The sequence below is a fragment of the Mytilus trossulus genome, unplaced genomic scaffold (assembly GCF_036588685.1).
Source record: "Mytilus trossulus isolate FHL-02 unplaced genomic scaffold, PNRI_Mtr1.1.1.hap1 h1tg000164l___fragment_2___debris__unscaffolded, whole genome shotgun sequence".
NCBI lineage: Eukaryota > Metazoa > Mollusca > Bivalvia > Mytilida > Mytilidae > Mytilus > Mytilus trossulus.
The window spans coordinates 305,059-325,734 of NW_026963305.1; the positions used below are offsets into that span (position 1 = coordinate 305,059).

A 20,676-nucleotide genomic window follows, 5' to 3' on the forward strand; every position below is an offset into this window, starting at 1 on the left:
ATGATTCTTTTCTAAAAACAGGCTGACATTTAACAAGACATACATCTGCTGTATAATTTCCATGAATTATTTTAAGTTATACCAAGCAAAGTGTATTTAAACGAGAAAATTGAATTGTTGAATAAACTGCGCACTCTCTTATGGTACTCTCAGCATATAGGTTCAATAAAATTCACAAACTTAGTTCATGACCAGCTTAATGTTTGAGGATCAATATCACTAAAATTTCGTATCTGTAACAAAATTAACGCTTGTAAACACGATCTTATCCTTTGAAAAATGTTGCTTGACCCTATTGATATTTGAAAGTGTTAACCTGTTCAGTCTATTGTTTTCAATCGCATGGTTTAACCGACTAATTCTGTTTGAAGTGATGATGCAATGGTGGAATTTAAATGCGGTTGTAAATAGACTACCAACTTCTAATATAGGTCCAGTGCCAGGCCGATCAATGCATTTGATTTGGGACATATGGTTGGACCCCACCCCCATATCCTAGGATTGGAACCCCATTTTGAAAACAGCTGGATCTGCCCTTGAGGTCACACTACTATAGCCTTAATCCACATGGGTAATATCGAAACAGACAAAAACTAGATATGTCAAAGCAACACGAATTGTCCCGTCTTAAAATGTTGAAAAAACTGCAATTTCAATAACAAAGTTGGACACAGGACACAAACATGATGGTAGTCTCACATGTCAAAAATCAGCTTAAAATCTAGAGGCGTATAGAAAAAGAGTCAGTATAACTGTGATTTTCAATAATTTTCGAAGTTGTTAACCCTTAATGTTAACGGAGCAAAACAATTTTTAATTTCATCTGCAAATCATCATAGTTAGCTCACATGCAAAAAAAAATCAGTCGAATATTTGAAAGTATTTAGAAAACAAGAGGCTCTCAAGAGCCTGAATCGCTCACCTTAATTCTTTTGGTTAAATCTCTCATCAATGATTATTTTGGCTTTTCAATTTATTTAAATGTTTTTTGGATCGTCCTATTTTCTTCAAAAGCCAAAAAAAATAATCATTTTCTTCTATGTTCTATTTTAGCCATAGTAGCTATATTTCTTGACATACAAGGAAATAAAATATAAAATTTATACTAAATACTCTGAAACTCATTTAGCCTAAGTTTGGCTGAAATTGATACAGCAGTTTCAAAGGAGAAGATTTTTTAAAGTAAGTCAACATGATGAACAAATTGCGAAAAAAGTCCTTAAAGGGCAATAACTCCTTAAGGGGTCAATTGACAATTTTGGTCAAATTGACTTAATTGAAGATCTTACTTTGCTGAACATCATTGCTGTTTACAGTTTATTTCTATCTATAATTATATTCAAGATAATAAACAAAAACAGCAAAATTTCCTTAAAATTATCAATTCAGGGGCAGCAACCCAACAACAGGTTGTCTGATTCATCTGAAAATTTCAGGGCAGATACATTGTAGATCTTGACCTGATGAACAATTTTACTCCTGTCAGATTTACTATAAATGCTTTGGTTTTTGAGTTATAAGCCAAAAACTGCATTTGACCCCTATGTTCTATTTTTAGCAATGGCGACCATGTTTGTTGATATATCATAACTTCGGATACAATTTACAAACTAGATACCCTAAGGAACATTCAGTTAAAGTTTGGAAGTATTTGGCCCAGTAGTTTCAGAGGAGAAGAATTTTGTAAAAGATTTTTAAGATTTACGAAAAATGGTTAAAAATTGACTATAAAGGGCAATAACTCCTAAAGGGGTCAACTGACCATTTCCGTCATTTGACTTATTTGTAAATCTTACTTTGCTGAACATTACTGCTGTTTACAGTTTATCTCTATCTATAATAATATTCAAGATAATAACCAAAAACAGCAAAATTTCCTTAAAATTATCAATTCAGGGGCAGCAACCCAACAACAGGTTGTCTGATTCATCTTAAAATTTCAGGGCAGATAGATCTTGACCTGATAAACAATATAGTCCCGGGTCAGATTTGCTCTAAATGCTTTGGTTTTTGAGTTATAAGCCAAAAACTGCATTTGACCCCTATGTTTTATTTTTAGAAATGGCGACCATGTTTGTTGATAGATCATAACTTCGGATACAATTTACAAACTAGATACCCTAAGGAACATTCAGTTAAAGTTTGAAAGTATTTTGCACAGTAGTTTCAGAGGAGAAGATTTTTGTAAAAGATTACTTAGATTTACGAAAAATGGTTAAAAATTTACTATAAAGGGCAATAACTCCTAAAGGGGTAAACTGACCATTTCCGTCATGTTGACTTATTTGTAAATCTTACTTTGCTGAACATTATTCCTGTTTACAGTTAATCTCGATCTATAATAATATTCAAGATAATAACCAAAAACAGCAAAATTTCATTAAAATTACCAATTCAGGGGCAGCAACCCAACAACGGGTTGTCTGATTCATCTGAAAATTTCAGGGCAGATAGATCTTGACCTGATAAACAATATAACCCCCATGTCAGATTTGCTCTAAATGCTTTGGTTTTTGAGTTATAAGCCAAAAACTGCATTTGACCCCTATGTTCTATTTTTAGCAATGGCGACCATGTTTGTTGATAGATCAAAACTTCGGATACAATTTATAAATTAGATACTCTAAGGAACATTCAGTTAAAGTTTGAAAGTATTTGGCCCAGTAGTTTCAGAGGAGAAGATTCTTGAAATAGTTTACGACGACGGACGACAGACGACAGACGACGGACGACGACGGACGCCAAGTGAAGGCAGAAGCTCACTTGGTGAGCTAAAAAGTCTGTATAACTGAGGTTTTCAACAATTTATCAAAGTCCATAGCCCTTAATTTAGGCAAAAATTAGCCAAGCAGAACAAAACTTAAACTTGATCTGTAGCTCATCATGGTTAACTCACATAACAAAAATCAGCCCAATATATGAATGCGTTTAAAAAAAAACCTCCGTATAATGGTTTGTTACAGAATTTTGGATTTTCGAAATTACGGAATTTCGAACAAAGGTAAAGCTATATGGCACCGACAACTTCGTTGCGGACCATACATATTTTTACTTAAAAAAACCAACATTCTTTCAAACAGTCCAATCCAATACAGCTCCAAATAACAATAAATATTCCAAACAAATTAAAATGTACAAATGCTGATGTCCCGAACTTTGAAGATACCTACTGAGTAGCCTCAGACTATAAATTGAACAACTTCAGATACAACGAAAATGTATTAATTTTATTATTAACATAGAAAAAATATTGAGAAGGAAAACAGTTCTTTTTGTATATCAAAGACTTTCCGCGTTGGTAAATCGATATCACTATGAACATAATCAGCTCGCCGCCTGGATGCTCTTTTACATCACGATGACCGTGAGGGCATTCCGTTGCTTTGTTACCACAGAGATTTGACTTGTGTTTTTGACTATAGTGAGCACCCAAATGACGTTTTGAAGGACAGGAAAGTAGTTATTTATAAGGGGTTTATCTGATATAAGATTTATAGATATATTAAGAAGATGATGCATGAGTTCGAATGAGAGAACTTTCCATCACAGTAATAGTTTGTTTTAAGTAAACCATTGTAGATCAAAATAGGGTCTTAAACACGGAGCCTTGACTCTCAGCGAACACCACACTATATAGGAACCAAAAAATTACTAGTGTTAAACCACTCAAACAGGAAAACCAACAGTCTTATTTGTATAAAAAAAGGAGATTCAAAAATGCACAGGCCAAATTTTGTCGAATCAATCTGAACGAGGACAGTATGATTCATCTTTGTCAAAAGTTAATTTCATTGTTTTCAATAAAGAAAGTCTTCCATGCATGCGTTGCGAGCATATCTGATATATATATTATTTCGTTGCGTTCATTATAAATTTCCTAAATGTTATATATATGTGAACAATGAATTTGATACTTACCTATTTGATAACGACATTGTTAATTAATTAAACCCCATCAGTACTGGCATTTTAAATTTTTGAAAATGGTGGATTGAACCTCACAGGTTATATTGCGCAAAACCTTTCGGGTGTATGACAGTATCATCAAATTCTGTCGTATTTACAACGAAGCATGAACAAAACAGACATAATAGGTAAAATTGTCAAAATATGGATACAACAGTCAAATATTAATACTTATAATTACTAATATCGATAGTACAAAAACACCACTATGATATTTTAAAAGTATCGCATTGTTTATTTATGTATATAAGAAAAACACAGCACTTCAAATTTTACACGGACATAAACTTTAGCTTCTAACTAACTTCTGAATGTATATCTAGACTTAATTGTTGTTTATATTTGAACAATAAGTTTTAAAGTAAGTATTTTATTAATTTTTCATTGCTGAAAACAACATTTTCCGCATGGAATGTCAGCATATTTACAATTGATATTAGACAATATCGTTCATTGATATAAGAAAAGTTTTTATCGATACGCTTCTTCCATAGACTGACTCTGAAACCAAAGCATTAAAACTAAATTCAGACATGGGGTTAAATTGTTTTGCAAGTCAAGATCTATCTGCCCTGAAATTTTCAGATGAATCAGACGACCAGTTGTTGGGTTGCTGCCCCTGAATTGGTAATTTTTAAGGAAATTTTGCTGTTTTTGGTCATTATCTTGAATACTGTTATAGATAGAGATAAACTGTAAACAGCAATAATGTTCAGCAAAGTATAAGATACACAAATAAGTCAACATGACCAAATGTTTTGTAAATTTTAACAAAACATTTTCCTCTGTAACTTATGGGCCAAGTTCATTATAAATAGAGATAATTGTAAGTAGCAAAAATGTTCAGTAAAGACTTTAAGATCTACAAACATATCACCATCACCAAAACACAATTTTGCCATTAATCAATCTGTGTCCTTTGTTTAATATGCACATAGACCAAGGCTAGGGACACGTACAGGCTCTTTACCCTTTCCTCCATAATGACGCCTTTTGACGCCACCCTCTTTACTCCATAATGACGCCTTTTGACGCCTGTGTAGTACCTCAGTTTTAACGCTTTGACTGTGTTCCGGACCATATGAGTATTTGGACCATACGCGTATGGTCATGACCATATGCGTATACTCATATGGTCCGACCATACACGTATGGTCCGACCGTACGCGTATGGTCGGACCATATGAGTATTATACTCGTTTGGTTATTAACGGGCCGGACCATATGAGTATTTGAACCATATAGGTATTTTTTCAAATATACAATAGAAATAATACGTATTAATTTTACATTTCAAAAGCTACATAAACATTAAATATTAATGGCACAGTCAGTTGATCTTAATAGTTTTTATCGCTAATTGTATTCGTGTATGCTTTTGTATACTCGGAATGACATTCACACGGTACCATACATGTAGCTTTTCTGCGCGGATTGCTTGTTTTGGCTGCGTGCAGTGATGTCGACTCGGACAATTCCGATGTGTCTACGGTGTTTTTAAGAAACTCTAGATCGTGTAGATCTAGATCTTCAATATTGAAAAATGAATATCACAGATCAAATAAAATAAAGGAAGTAGCTATTTCATGGCTCTTAAATGCTATTTTACCGGTCTTATAATTAAGATTAAAATAGAAGAATAGAAAAAAAGAATAGAAAAAAATAAGTAAACATAGTACGTACACTTTTAATATTTTACTTTTTAATAAATATCATGATCTTTAAAAAAAATATCATGATCCTTGCCGGTGATGTCACCTACTTTAAATAATAAAATTCCTTTTTACAATATGTTCATTTGATTTTGATATCTTTAAGTAATTGTACTTACAAATAGTAGATAATATCAACTGTGTGAAACTGGTTTTTTTTTTTAGTTTTTTTTAATATATAATAAAATGACATTTAAGTGACGTAACAACCAGAAGGGTCACACCTAATGAAGAGTTTTAAAGTATACGTGTTGATTACCCCGACCATACGCGTACGGTCCGACCATACGCGTATGGTCGGACCATATGAGTATATACCCATATGGTCCAGATACTCATATGGTCCGGAACAACTGCAATGTGTCTGCAGTAGACTTATTAAAATTTGTATCCAATATGAAAAGGAATATCATAAGAATATCTGACTTAAATTTATTTGATGAAATACTTGTTTTTCGCAATGCGTTAATACTTTAAAGCATATTTTCAGCATTTTATTGAAAAATCTTATGCTAATCAAGTATCCTAAAAAAAAAATCAATGGAGGAAAGGGTTACAAGAGTCTCTAGTTTGTGATTATCCTTAATCAACATGGCTGTCCAAGTTGAACTTGATTTTTGAAAACTTGGTTTTGCTTATTGTTAAAGGTTGTGGTGTAGCATGTTGTTGTCTAGAGTTTGCTTAATTTTGGTTCCAAATTTGTATGAAAAATTCTTATCCTTTTTGTAATCTGAAAGTAAATGGTAATCATATTTCATTATTTATGAACATTAATTTACATATTCCATCAAGAATAGCAATTAACTTTCTTTTCTGTATTCAACAACTTATAAATGGGATTATGTCAACAAAAACATATTAAAAGATAACACAGACCAGGATGTCGGCCCAAAGATTGACAATTTGCATGTTAAGATTTTAAATGCAGTTTATATGCATCACTGTTGCATAATTCTAATTAACAAATAACTCCTTTGAACTATCAATTTAGAGACAGTTTTAACAGGAGATGGGAAAAAATGTTAGGAAAGATCAATACTATGAAATAAACTATCATACAAGTTCTAAAGATTTGTTTAAACGAAAGTGGATATGACAAAATAATGTGGCAAAATATATTAGAATTCTAAATAAATAATATCATGAACAATTTCAAAATTCATTATATTCATTTACTAGTAACTGTACAGCTACAATCAAGAAAACAGGGACTCTCTTAAATGTAACCATGCAAATATAACCATAAGACAATCATAATAGTAGTGCAATTAAAACAAAAATATATCTGAAACATCAGAATCAAACACCATACAGCTTTGAGAGACAAGATTTCTGAAAGATAGAATTTATAGTTTTCATCAAACATTTCATAATCAATTTTCCAGAATTCAAAATTATTCCAGTTTTAAATAATTCCTATAAATGTTGTATGATTATCTGCACTTAGTTTTGGTCACATAAGTGTATCTTATTATTTAGTTTGCATAATATCATCTAGTAAGAAAGACAGAATTAAGTCCCAAAGGATTTTTCCTCATTTTCAAACTGTTTTAACTATCTTGATTTTTCCCTCAAGAAACTTACAGAAAATCTAATTACTTTGTTTCAACGCTCAAATTTAATACTATAAACTTAAATGTCAACATACACTTAATTGAGCTTTTCTGCACTGTTTGAGACATAGCAGCATGGAACAGCTCTGTAGTGCTGACTGTTATCAGAGTATAAGATTCTTAGGTACAATTTCCAATTACTGTAAATTCAGAAAAATATTGTGTGCAGTTTTTAATTGGTTTTTGAAGTTAAAGATCCAGGGTTTTATGAAAATCTGCATACAGATAAATATGATATCAGATATCAGAATGTGAGTTCTTACTATTGCAATAAATAAACACCAAGCCCTATTGCTGGCATTAATAAAAAACAAGAATGTGTCCACAGTACACGGATGCCCCACTCGCACTATCATTTTCTATGTTTACTGGACTGTGGAATTGGAATAAATTCTTTAATTTGGCATTAAAATTATAATGATCTTATCAAAGGGAACACGTATACTAAGTTTCAAGTTGATTGGACTTCAACTTCATCAAAAACTACCTTAACCAAAAACTTTATCCTGAAGTGTAACAGACGAACGAACGAACAGAAGAACCGACGCACAGACCAGAAAACATAATGCCCTCTACTATCGTAGGTGGGGCATAAAAACTTATTTTTGAATTGACAATTATATAGAAGATTAATTATGTTGATCTTGACTTGGCAGCATTATGACAGCAAGTATTTATTATCATGACTTTATTTGGTTATTTTTTACTTTTGCAATAAAAAGGAAATACTATAATGAGTACTAAAAAATCTTGTAAGAAGTTTTAAATCTTTCCAAATGTAAATGTCAGGAGTCTCAATATTTAATGTCTTTTATATAAAAACAAGAAGATGTGGTACATAATTGCCAATAAGGCAACAATCCATCTAACTACCAAAGGTCAAGAACCTACATCTGAATGTTTTGAACTCTAATGAACTCTGTCAGATCTTTGGAAATAATTTAATTTCTAAGGTCATTTTTTGTAAAACATCTTCATTTTAACTTTTTCATCTAATTTACAAATATGATATTAAATTGGCTAAAATTACACAAAGACAAGTGATTTATCATATCAAACACATTATTTTAACAGAAGTCTGTTTTTTAAGGGATTTATGTTTGCTTGTTTTGTAAATTTGTTCAATCAAAAACATGCTATTTCTATTTTTTCTCTGGTACCCGATTATTCATTTCTTAGACTCACTGTACAATAATTTCAATGCTTACAGTCATGTCAACATGTCTGTTTTTTCTCTAATACCATTATTTCATTCTTACAGTACAACATGTCAACCCTAACAGCCATGTCAATTTGTCTGTAATCAGCTAAATCAAAAAGCTTTAAAAATGTTAATTAGAGTCTAAATCAATTTTGTATTATACCACCAGCAATGATCAGTAATGGTACATGCATCTATGCATTAAGGTAAATGCCAGGTTCTACATTCAAATCTGTCTAATACAAAACATTTACAATGTCAAAATTACATTTGGTCTAATGGATGGAACTAAATATAGATCATTCATCTTATAATAACTATGGTTTATTAAAAATACTGTATTTGTCTGAAAGATAATTGAGTATTGTAATTTGATGTATAATGCATGGAAACAAGAAAAATAATATACTGAAGTCTATATAATCTTATTTAAATCCAAGACATTTGTGATTTATTTTTCTCTAAGTAATTATTATTGTTATATGCAACGAAATAAGAACACTGCAGATTAAATCATTACTATTCATGTGATACCAATTTTCATAGATTTTATTGGGTACTGTAAGTCAAAACCACAAAATTAATTAAAGTGTTCATCAAAAAAGAAATTTTCTATAAGTATGTGTGCAGACTTTGGCAAAATCAAAAAATCAAATATCAACAAAATTGCAAGACGACATCTTTCCACAATAATTGGTACCTACCAAAATATATGTATGTCGGAACAGTAGTTTAGTCCATCTATATCTTCCTTACAATGAAGCATGAATAATGTACACAAATTTACCAAACATAGATGATTTTGTCTTCAAGAAAAAATAGGCAGACTGTGCACCATCAGGAAGCCCATTTTACAACTTATACCATTGAGCTTTGACAGAAAATGTACATTTCAGAGATGTTTTACAATATTAAGTTGGTATAATGGGATGAATGAAAAATTTGTCTTTCTAATTTCCGTATATAGCAATGGTAGATTTTTAGATATTTTTTTCTAAATGAATAGCTTCACCACAGAATGTACATATCAGTTTCACATTTACTGAAAGTGATTTTTAAAGCTGATGATTTATCAGTTATGTTGTAAACACTGACCTAAAATTGAGAATGGAAATAGGGAACCAGACACAAGTTGTTTCCTTTTTCCTTTTTCCTTTTTCGACATTCAAATTTTGAAAAATATTACAAGTCCAAACTGATTTTTTTTTCCCTTCAAAATTTTTTCCTAAAATTTGTTTTCCTCAAAATTTTTTTTTTTTACCTCAAAATTTTTTTTCTCAAAGGAGTAGGTAGGTCCGGTAAGAGCCCTTTTTGACCCCAAAATATAGGAGTTTTACAAATTGTTAAAATGTAAACTTTTAGGTACTTACGGGGTAGTAGAATTGTTCTGCTACATAAAAATTGGCTGTTTTTGACAATACAATGCAGATATATTGAGTACTAGCACCATTAAGTCATGCTAAATTACTGAAATCTTCACAATTCCAGCATTTTAGTTAAACTTTAGACGGTTTCCGTGTAAAACGAAAGTGGCCGCATTCGTGTTCATCCAAAATATTGAAATGGGAGTTATATTTGATGATAATACATAACATATATAAAGATTAAGGATGGACACGGATGCAGCCACTTTCATTTTTGACAAAAACCCTCTGAACAGTACATTTTTTCGCATATTTTGTAGATTTTTCATATTTAAGCTTGAATTGGATCATTTTTAATGACTTTATGAGTTAAAATCTTTCACAAAAAATAATTGAATCAAATGAAATAGACACTTAAGGATTAAAAAGTGGTCAAAATCTTTCGTCAGATGAAACTGAAATTTGAGGCCAAAATCGGTCCTTACCAGACCTACTCCTTTCTTTTTCCTCAAAAATTTTTATCCTAAAAAACGTTTTCCTCAAAAAAAAATTTCCTCAAAAAGTTTCCTTATTCAGTTTCTTTTTCCTTATTCGGTTTCATTTCCTTATTCAGTTTGTTCCTTTTCCATTTTCATTTTTTATTCGATTTTTATTTCCTTATTCGTTTCTTTTTCCTTATTCAGTTTCTATTTCCTTATTCGATTTTCATTTCCTTATTCAGTTTCTATTTCCTTTTTCAATTTTCATTTCCTAATTTCCTTATTTGATTTTCAGTAATATTTTTCAAAATTTGAATATCGAAAAAGGAAAAAGGATACAACTTGTGCCTGGTAAATAGGCAATGTTTCAACCAAAGGACAAAAAACATGTCTGGTCTGTTTATTCATAATACTAGTAGTTACAGTATAATAAATATAGAAAAACAAAGACAAGATGTAAAATAAGGTACAGTAAATTATATTTGAGTATATTATCTTTACAATTTTTTTAGTCGTAAAGTACATCTATGTTATATATATACACGTCCACTATTGGTACATACAGAAGCAAATTTCATAGATATCACACTAGATACAGAAAACACTCAGGGTAATATCAGCTGGCAGGACAAAAAAAAAGAGAAATTTATGATTAATTGAACAGTATATTGATAATATTTGTCTATTGATATTTTCTGCTTTAATGTGCTGATTTAGTATCGCTTTATTGGTAAAAAACACTTTTTATAGTCTGAGGACAAAATATATAAAGAACAAAATACACCAGAAACATTTCATAGAAAAGCAATAACACAGTGTCATATATCACTAGTCAATATTTCAGTGGAACTATTACAGACGAATACCCCTGGTCATTGTGATACATAATGTTAGTCACTGGTCAATATTTCAGTGGAACTATTACAGACGAATACCCCTGGTCATTGTGATACATAATGTTAGTCACTGGTCAATATTTCAGTGGAACTATTACAGACGAATACCCCTGGTCATTGTGATACATAATGTTAGTCACTGGTCAATATTTCAGTGGAACTATTACAGACGAATACCCCTGGTCATTGTGATACATAATGTTAGTCACTGGTCAATATTTCAGTGGAACTATTACAGACGAATACCCCTGGTCATTGTGATACATAATGTTAGTCACTGGTCAATATTTCAGTGGAACTATTACAGACGAATACCCCTGGTCATTGTGATACATAATGTTAGTCACTGGTCAATATTTCAGTGGAACTATTACAGACGAATACCCCTGGTCATTGTGATACATAATGTTAGTCACTGGTCAATATTTCAGTGGAACTATTACAGTCTAATACCCCTGGTCATTGTGATACATAATGTCAGTCACTGGTCAATATTTCAGTGGAACTATTACAGTCTAATACCCCTGGTCATTCTGATACATAATGTTAGTCACTGGTCAATATTTCAGTGGAACTATTACAGATGAATACCCCTGGTCATTGTGATACATAATGTTAGTCACTGGTCAATATTTCAGTGGAACTATTACAGACGAATACCCCTGGTCATTGTGATACATAATGTTAGTCACTGGTCAATATTTCAGTGGAACTATTACAGACGAATACCCCTGGTCATTGTGATACATAATGTTAGTCACTGGTCAATATTTCAGTGGAACTATTACAGTCTAATACCCCTGGTCATTGTGATACATAATGTCAGTCACTGGTCAATATTTCAGTGGAACTATTACAGTCTAATACCCCTCGTCATTCTGATACATAATGTTAGTCACTGGTCAATATTTCAGTGGAACTATTACATTCTAATACCCCTGGTCATTGTGATACAAGTTATTAGCTTAAAACTGTTGTCTGACCTTTTCAGTGAACCGATTACCCTAGCTATATATATAATTGTCTAGTCGGAATATTTAACTAATTAGTCTATACAACAGTATTGTCATCACATCTCATGAAAACAAAATCCTGGTTAAACTCAAACTACTATAAATTCAGAAATTATTGCCTGCATTTATTATTATAGTGATTTTGTCATTTTAGACTAAAATGCGATTTTAATGTTTGCATCTTTTTTTAGTTAAATATGTCAACTTAATGCTTGCATCAGGCTATTTCAGGAAATGTTACATAAAATTTTATAAAAATCAGTCTTTATTATCTGTTTTAATGTCAATACATAATAGATGCAGTAGATAAAACGCTCATGGGGAAAGACTTCAAATGTTGTTTCGTCAAATCAAAATGTCCATGAGCGTGATTTCAATTACGCAACGATTGAAGTTTAACTTGACAAGTTCTGCTGTAACTAACAATGAAGCATATTGAAGTCTTCTGTGTTTGGACATGAGACTGTAAATTGTAAATTTAATATCCCAGACAATTCTATTTCATTAACTATTTATAGGCAAATCATTATTTGCTATTCTCCTATAGTAAACTCGCTAAAGTCAATTTCAGTCACTTCGACATAGTCCATATCAATCAAATTAGACAGATTTACCATTAATTGAATAGTTGGTTCATAATCAGCAATAAAAACTTCTTCCAGAAACAAAAAATATAAATATTACAAAAATTAAATGTTTTTATCAATTTCTTATTCCACTAATTATTAAAAACTAACTTTTCACAAAATATTTTGACAAAGTATAGTTACAATGCTTTATAAAAAAGAAGATGTGGTATGATTGCCAATGAGACAACTATCCACAAAAGACCAAAATGACACAAACATTAACAGCTATAAGGTAACCATAAACTTTGTTTTGTACTTAAAAATCAAATTGTATTTGAGTATAGATATTTTCCCCTCCCTACACTTCATGAAAATGTTAGGATGACTGATTAGGATGATCTTCACTCAAACATGTGAATTCTTGACAGACCTGATCAACTTCAGATGGCTACAATACAGATGCATGAACGAGATATCAACTGGTTTAATGCAAATACAAGAGTCCAGTTGGATTAAAAATATATGGAATAACTAGGTCAGTATTATGGACAAGCATACAAATCATTTAGAAATTGAATGTTGAATATAAATATTTGGAAAATAAAAAAGAATATAGATAATGTTACCATAAGATATGAATCATAACTAAAGTTACTTAAGCATAAAATATAGGCCAAGGTGACCCAAATGCAGAATTAATTTGTTGTACATACCCAAGACTGTATCAGTGAAATATCAATAATGTAATGTTTATAAAAAGGAACTCAATGATAAATGGGCATTATCATGGTATACCAAATTAATTTTTCCTCAGAATTGTAGTGGGGAATCAATGATATTTGTATATGTTTCAGAGAAATTGACCAAAACACACAAAATACAGGGACAGATTTATCTATATTTGTCAAAACTAAATAAATCATATTAATATAAAAGACAGAAGATGTGGTATGTTTGACAATGCCAGACATTCCAGAGACTCCAACAAAGTCCAAATAATGTAAATTTACAGGTCACAATTATATTTTCCTTCTTTTCAAAATGTCCAATAGGGAACATCCTTTATATAATTATTTAAATAAACCAATTTTTCAATTTATAATTAAAAAGGAAATACAAATGTAATGTCAGCCATGTAGTTGAGAGGAAAAAATAAAGAACTGAAGAAGGCCAATGGCCGAAATGTCTTGAAAATTGGTTTATTTAAACAATTATAATTATATTTTCAACAAAGAAAAAATCATATTCTAATGATGCTGATCTATTCATTAAATTACATATTCAGGTCAAATCATCAAAAGGCCATAACAATAATACTAGACAAATCATCAGCATACAAAACAAACATAAAACACCATGACGGCCTCAACAGCTGACATATTCCATTAAAGACACTACATCCAAGGTTAACGGCAAAATACTTTATACCGATTCCATTCCAACCAATATGTAACGATGTAAACTTAATTCTATTCTCATCAGAATTTAATTTAATCCTTAATTACACATTTTACATGGAGGTGATTTCCAGACAAACAGCCTTCTATTGAAGTTTTCCGACTGTCAAATATATCATGATAAACCGTGATGATCAATTTTCTACTTGAGTGTCATCTTCACAGTGACTCCCCATAGGATGAAAACCAAATCAACAGCCGTAAGAATTTAATTTGCAACGTAAAGTTCCTTCATTATGGTTGTCAACAGTAAAAAAAAGATGCTGCGTACCAGAAAAAAAACGAAGTTTAGGTTGTTATCGTTGATGAGAGAGGATAAAAACTTTCAATTTTCAAAATTTCAATTGAAGTTATATTTAAACAGGACTTTTTTTATCAATCTAAAAGGTGAAGCATTAAAATTCAGCCGAATATATAAATTGAGACGATCGAGTAATAAAATAGATAATAACAAAGAAGACATGCAGACAATGAGAGCTAACATTTTCATCAATGGAAATTTAACTATTAAATTTTACATTACAATTCAATCAACAAAATTCAAATCTAATATCTTTAATTTTACAAGACTTTATATCTCTTTATAACTAACTATTTTTGCATATTAAACCTAAGTCCTTACACAACGAGACTTTACTTTCTAAATTATCAATTTACATTATTTAACACCCTATTCAACATGGACTTGAAGTCTTTGGTCAAACTCTGCTATATATGGACTTTGACACTCATTGAAAACCTTATAAGGAAATACCAATGTTTTCTGGATTACAAAATTACTGAGCTGGAGACTTATTTTTGCAATCATCAGATCTTCATTTATGCATTTTAAAGTACAAGATTTTTATTAAATTTCTTCAAACGATAATATTCTTATTGATAAATATTCCATATCATATTTCCCTTGTATAACATAAATGACGATTAAAAAAACACATTATATCATCTTGTTCCTGTAATAAATTGTAATCTGACACCATGTGCAGATAGAATTCCGATATCTTGCACTTTATGATGAAGTTTTCAAAACTTAATTACTATGCTTTATCCGTTTACATTTTCTTCCCTGCAAGCAAAAGATATCATCAGAAGTCATGTTTCTCTACAAATCAATTCAATCAAATTTACAGTCAAGAATGTTTAAACAGGCAAAATAAGCTCCGATTCGACAGATTTGGAATTATTTATTTGTCATTTTGTCAAATTTTTAGACAAACAGGATGATGTAATTCGGAATTAACAAAGTTTTTGCCTCTTTCATTGATATTGTAAAATTTACTGTCTTTAACAGGGTGTGTTGAAAACTAATGACTATTACAGCATGCTGTTTACTCCCAAACTTGTTCAAATGTCTCAATTAATAACTGTCAGATTTGGAATGTGCAATTATGAGGCTTCAAAGACCCTGTACATTGGCAGATCCAGAGGGAGGGTCCTGGGGGGTTGGAACCCCCCTTTTTTTTTGGCCGATCAATACATTTGAATGGGGACATATAGTTGGAACCCCCCTTTGTCCTGGGTTGGGAACCCCCCTTTTTAAAATGGCTGGATCTGCCCCTGCTGTCCATCTACATGTATGGCTTTTTATACTGTAGTTGTCAATAAAAAGGATTAATTAAACTGAAGATAATCATTCATCTTTTTTTCATTTTTCGTCACCAGATACATTTTTTATAAACTTTTAAAGTCGAAATGTTAGAAAAAATGAAATCCAATTTGTGCTGTCTAAGAATGGTAAACATAGGATTGTCTACATAAGTCATGTCTATGAGTATTATCCATGTTATCAGGATGACATAAACCATAAAATGTTATTGACTGTGGACATTAGAACTATAATTATCAGTAAATCATTGTCAATGCAATTCACATTCCTAAGAATTTTAAATAAGGCCTATATATACAAATATATAACCTAATATTAATAAAATGAGCGATAACACAAAATTTGTAGTCAACAATTTCAATACATTCACAATTACTAAGAACAAGTTTTATGGTGAAGATATATAATAATTTGCATCAGACATAATGAAAATATAGCGTCCAATATGTTCTACAAGGGACAATATTCCCCAATATTCATTGAAAAATATAACCAATCAACTTGCAAAAGACCATTTTGCTCTTAAAAGTTTTGACTCCATGTTTTAATTTGTTTTTAAATGAACACTTGTATCTTTAATGCTTGCTTTAATAAAACTGTCTGAATTTTAACATATATATTCATTTCATAAGATGTAAAATTTCAAAGGGTCATAATATACTAAATTCAACTAAACCTGATTGGTTCTATGACAAGAAAACCTCATTTTGCAGACTGGATTCTTCTTGGTAACAGATTCAAAGCTATTTTCTAATTTGCTGTTACGTGAAGTGTGAAATTTATTCAGTTGCATTTTAAAATATGTGTTCATGAATCCTAGTATTAAGGCATGTTCAACATCATAGACTTTAATAAGAGGTTGCATTTCTGTAAATATTCACAATGTAATTTCCCATAGGAACTCCTTTTACGGCTAAAACTGTACCACTTTTAATATGAAGTTTTGAAAAAAATCTTATCCTAGAATTGAAAGTTCATATGCACTACAATTTTTTTAAAGGTCAATATATAGGCTGTGCGGCATATTTTCAAGGTTTATATGCCCTGAACTTTTCAGAGTTTAAACTAACACTAATTTTCCTTAACTACCCCTACCTCGAATGAAGGGTTACCACAGATTTCAATGTAAACAATATGCACATGTCATAATATTTATTGGTAACATTTCCAAGTTATGTCTCTGTGAGATGGAACAAAGCTGAGAGCATAACTGCTAACCAGTATGTAAACAAAATTAATTTTCTATGAATATTCTAGATCTCCCCAAAAGAGGCATGGTTTCAGAAACAGCTGTATTTACAAAGTGCAACCTACAGAGATTGTTTTTATGACCAATCACTCAATAGAAAAGTTAGTCCCAAAACGAGTGCATATGTTATCAAAGAAATTGTTTAATTCTTTAAGCCATTTATGGAAATTCTGTAAAAAATAAACCAATATTGCACTTTTTACCATTGACCCTGTGACTTTATATAGTTGCAATCACCCTAAGATATATAGAAGACCATTTGGTAACTTTATTCATATAAATGTTTGTTCAACAACTGGTACCTGCAATTTGAATTTCACATACTGGAGTGGATTCATAATAATTTGTGACGTACCAAATTTTTGAGGATATGGTGGGTAAAAGCCAACCATGAAGTTTTTTAAATCCTCAAATCTGAAAAATTGGTTTCAAATGAAATTACAGCACTCTCTGGTGTAGGACTAATCATTGCCATACCACATATTTCCTAATACAAAACTTTATAAAACATATAAAATATTGTACAGCTTTAAAATCTATGAAAATATAGCTAATGAAGAAACTTTTGTTTACTGCTGCAAGTACAGTAATTTAGATATATAGTGGAGTGGATTTTGAAACAATTCTAAGTTATTGGAAAAGAATAGACTTTGGTGTAGCAATTCATGACACAAAAACACTAAGCAGACTACATGACAATTTATACTTACTTTGTTGTTCTGCTTTTGGAGGATCAAATGGTACATCTGGAAAATAAACAAATATACAGTTATATATGTATAATAATTTTAATCCATTTCAAATGGAAAAGAAACATCAGTTCATTCTTTATGTAGATGTGTTTTGTCATTTTTAAGTTTCGCTATGCTTCAACCTGTGTTTTGACACCATACCTTGGTCACACTATCACATTGCCATGTTCTAAGAAGAGCAAAATTAGTTTTGAAACCCTTATATACTACATTCATTGTGAAGTTCAGAGCATAAGGAACAGGTGTACTATATTTTACTTAATATGAATTGATGTAAGCCTAATTTCATTGTAAACTACTGAATCTTTAAATGGTCAAGAGCAGAAAGACAGACATACTGACAGACAGATAGATAGGAAAACAGAAGGCCAACAATTCAAAATGATGAACAGCAATAACAGCACTATTCTTTATTTTACAAGCAGCTTTGGATAGAAATCAGCCATATGTTAGTGCACATACCATTTTGACCTGTTATGAAGAGTTCTCTTATTAGGGACGATATCAAAAGATCAATGTAGGATAAAGAACTTAAATCAAATAGTTTGGGGTGGGGTGGGGGGGGGGGGGGGGGGGGGTCAATATTGCTGCAAGGTTTGTTAATCTAAAATCGATTTTACATATATTCCTATTTCAATCATTTTTTCCCAAATTAAGTTAAGAGGGGGGGGGGGGGTCAGTGAAAAACTATGTGAATTAAGTTTTTTATCTTTCAATGAACTTTTGATGTCGTCCCTAATACCAACTCAATTTATAGACTTTATACATTTTGTTTTAACACAATAGATCAACAGATGTATTGATATTTATTTGCCAAGCTCAATTGTAATGAAATGTTCTTATAAAACAATGTGGTATGATTGTCAACGACACAACTTTTCACTAGAGACCTACTGACATAGAAATTATTATATTTTATGCGATTATTTTTTATTTATATTCTTCCAATGCATGCATGTCCCAATTCCAATTTTGCAATCTATAATTTCCCTCAAATTAATTTTAATTTTAATGGAATCCCTAAGGCAATATCATTACTCGGCAAACACTATTTAAACTTTAAAACAAAAATAGTATCTCATTGGAAAATGAAATATTTTTTTATAAAACCAATAACTTTTCCAATCCTATGTAAAAATGGTCAAAGATAAAAAGGTTGGATTATGAAAAATTCAATTTTAAAGCAATATTAGATTTGAAAGCCAGACATAATGATCTAGAGGATTATAAACATTTACAAAAGATTACGAGACAAATAGATTAAGGACAGTATTCCGTGGATAACAAAACCAAATTTGTCCTATAAGTGATCTGAATATTAGATACCACAGTCTATCAGGGATATAATATTAATCATCAGGGAAATATAGATATAGATAAACATAAATAGAGGGGGTCTCATTTGGGGGGGGGGTCTGTTTCAGGATCCCGCTTACTGTTTAAAAATTGTCAGATTCCCTTATCCCGCTTATACTTTGTACGTAAGCATTTCTCATTTTTTTGTCATTACCCAGGTCCCGCTAGACCTCATTACCCGTTTTCACGCCACAATAATTCGATTTTCCAGGTCACGCATACAAATAATCTACAATCCTGTGTTACGCTTAAACCCCAATGAGACCCGCTATAGAGTGATCCTTTTTGGGTTTTATCGACAATATTTGTTTTAGATTTTGGATTTTCCAATATTTTAGCCTCGGCATCAATGAAGAGATATTCATTGTGGAAAGATTTGTATCTGATGTAGTCAATTTGGCAATGTTAAGGTACAATTTTCCATCTTATTTAATACCCTCGCCCAAATAAATCATACAGCTTTCTGATAAATGACACGATTTTTTATTCCAGTCATTTATATTTTGGATTGAAGTGATGCTTATATTTAAGTTGGTACCAAACATCTTGCTTGATTAAGATAAATGGCTCGTTTAATTTTCATAAAATTTTACATAAATTTCAAACAGATACAGACTTCATATTTTTACCAAAATTTTACTGTGAGCTTTAGACAAAAATATAAAAAAACTCAAAAAAATTGAACCACACAGTTGATAGGAAAACTTTCATTGGATATATAGCACTACTTATTTTGATCATTAAAAATCTTAACATTTTCTAAACAATAGAACTTTGTTAAAACGTTCAGCTGATTTTTACAGATTTATCTCCCTGTAGTGTTATGTGCCACCATGAGTTTTAAACCATAATGTCCATAAATTTGTTATTTAAATATTACCCAGCATGTACTTGTGATTACTTTATTCATTTTGTTCATATAGAAACAAAATATTGGAATGATTCGACAATTTCTTGAGTCAATTATTAAAGGGGCACTAGCTGTCAAATTCATGGTCACAGATTTGACTATAATTCTAATATTTAATTTATAAAAATGTAAAACATTCATCCAAACTACCAAAAGTCAAAGAGAAACAGTTTACAGAGCATGGAGAAGAGAATATGTAGGTTCGTTTCGTGTGAATTTAAGTCCAGAAGCCATCTAATTAACTATCGATTTGACCTCAAATTACCATATAAGCGATGTAAACATAATAAAGATATGAAGAGATTAAACCAACACGTGCAATTAGATTTTTACAGGTCTGTTTGATTTTATTTTATAGATTAAACATATATGTTTCTCATTGTTTTTAACCGTATAAGAATGATTTTATATGGATCGAATAAGTAATCAAATGGTTTACCGTAGTTTCACTTTCATTGATGACATTCTTTTTCTTTAAAAATAACCAGTACACATACAATGCATGCGTTGTCAATCTCTAGCTAGGGGTCAAA

General features: G+C 31.0%; 1 protein-coding gene across 1 annotated transcript in view; it reads right to left on the reverse strand.

Annotated features, from left to right (window-relative positions):
- LOC134700587 (agrin-like) overlaps positions 1-20,676 on the reverse strand; it is a 115,017-nt gene that overhangs the window by 79,519 nt on the left and 14,822 nt on the right. Inside the window, exon 2 of the mRNA XM_063561966.1 lies at positions 17,836-17,871. Coding sequence (XP_063418036.1) covers positions 17,836-17,871 — 36 coding nt within the window. The remainder of the gene's footprint in view (positions 1-17,835; positions 17,872-20,676) is intronic.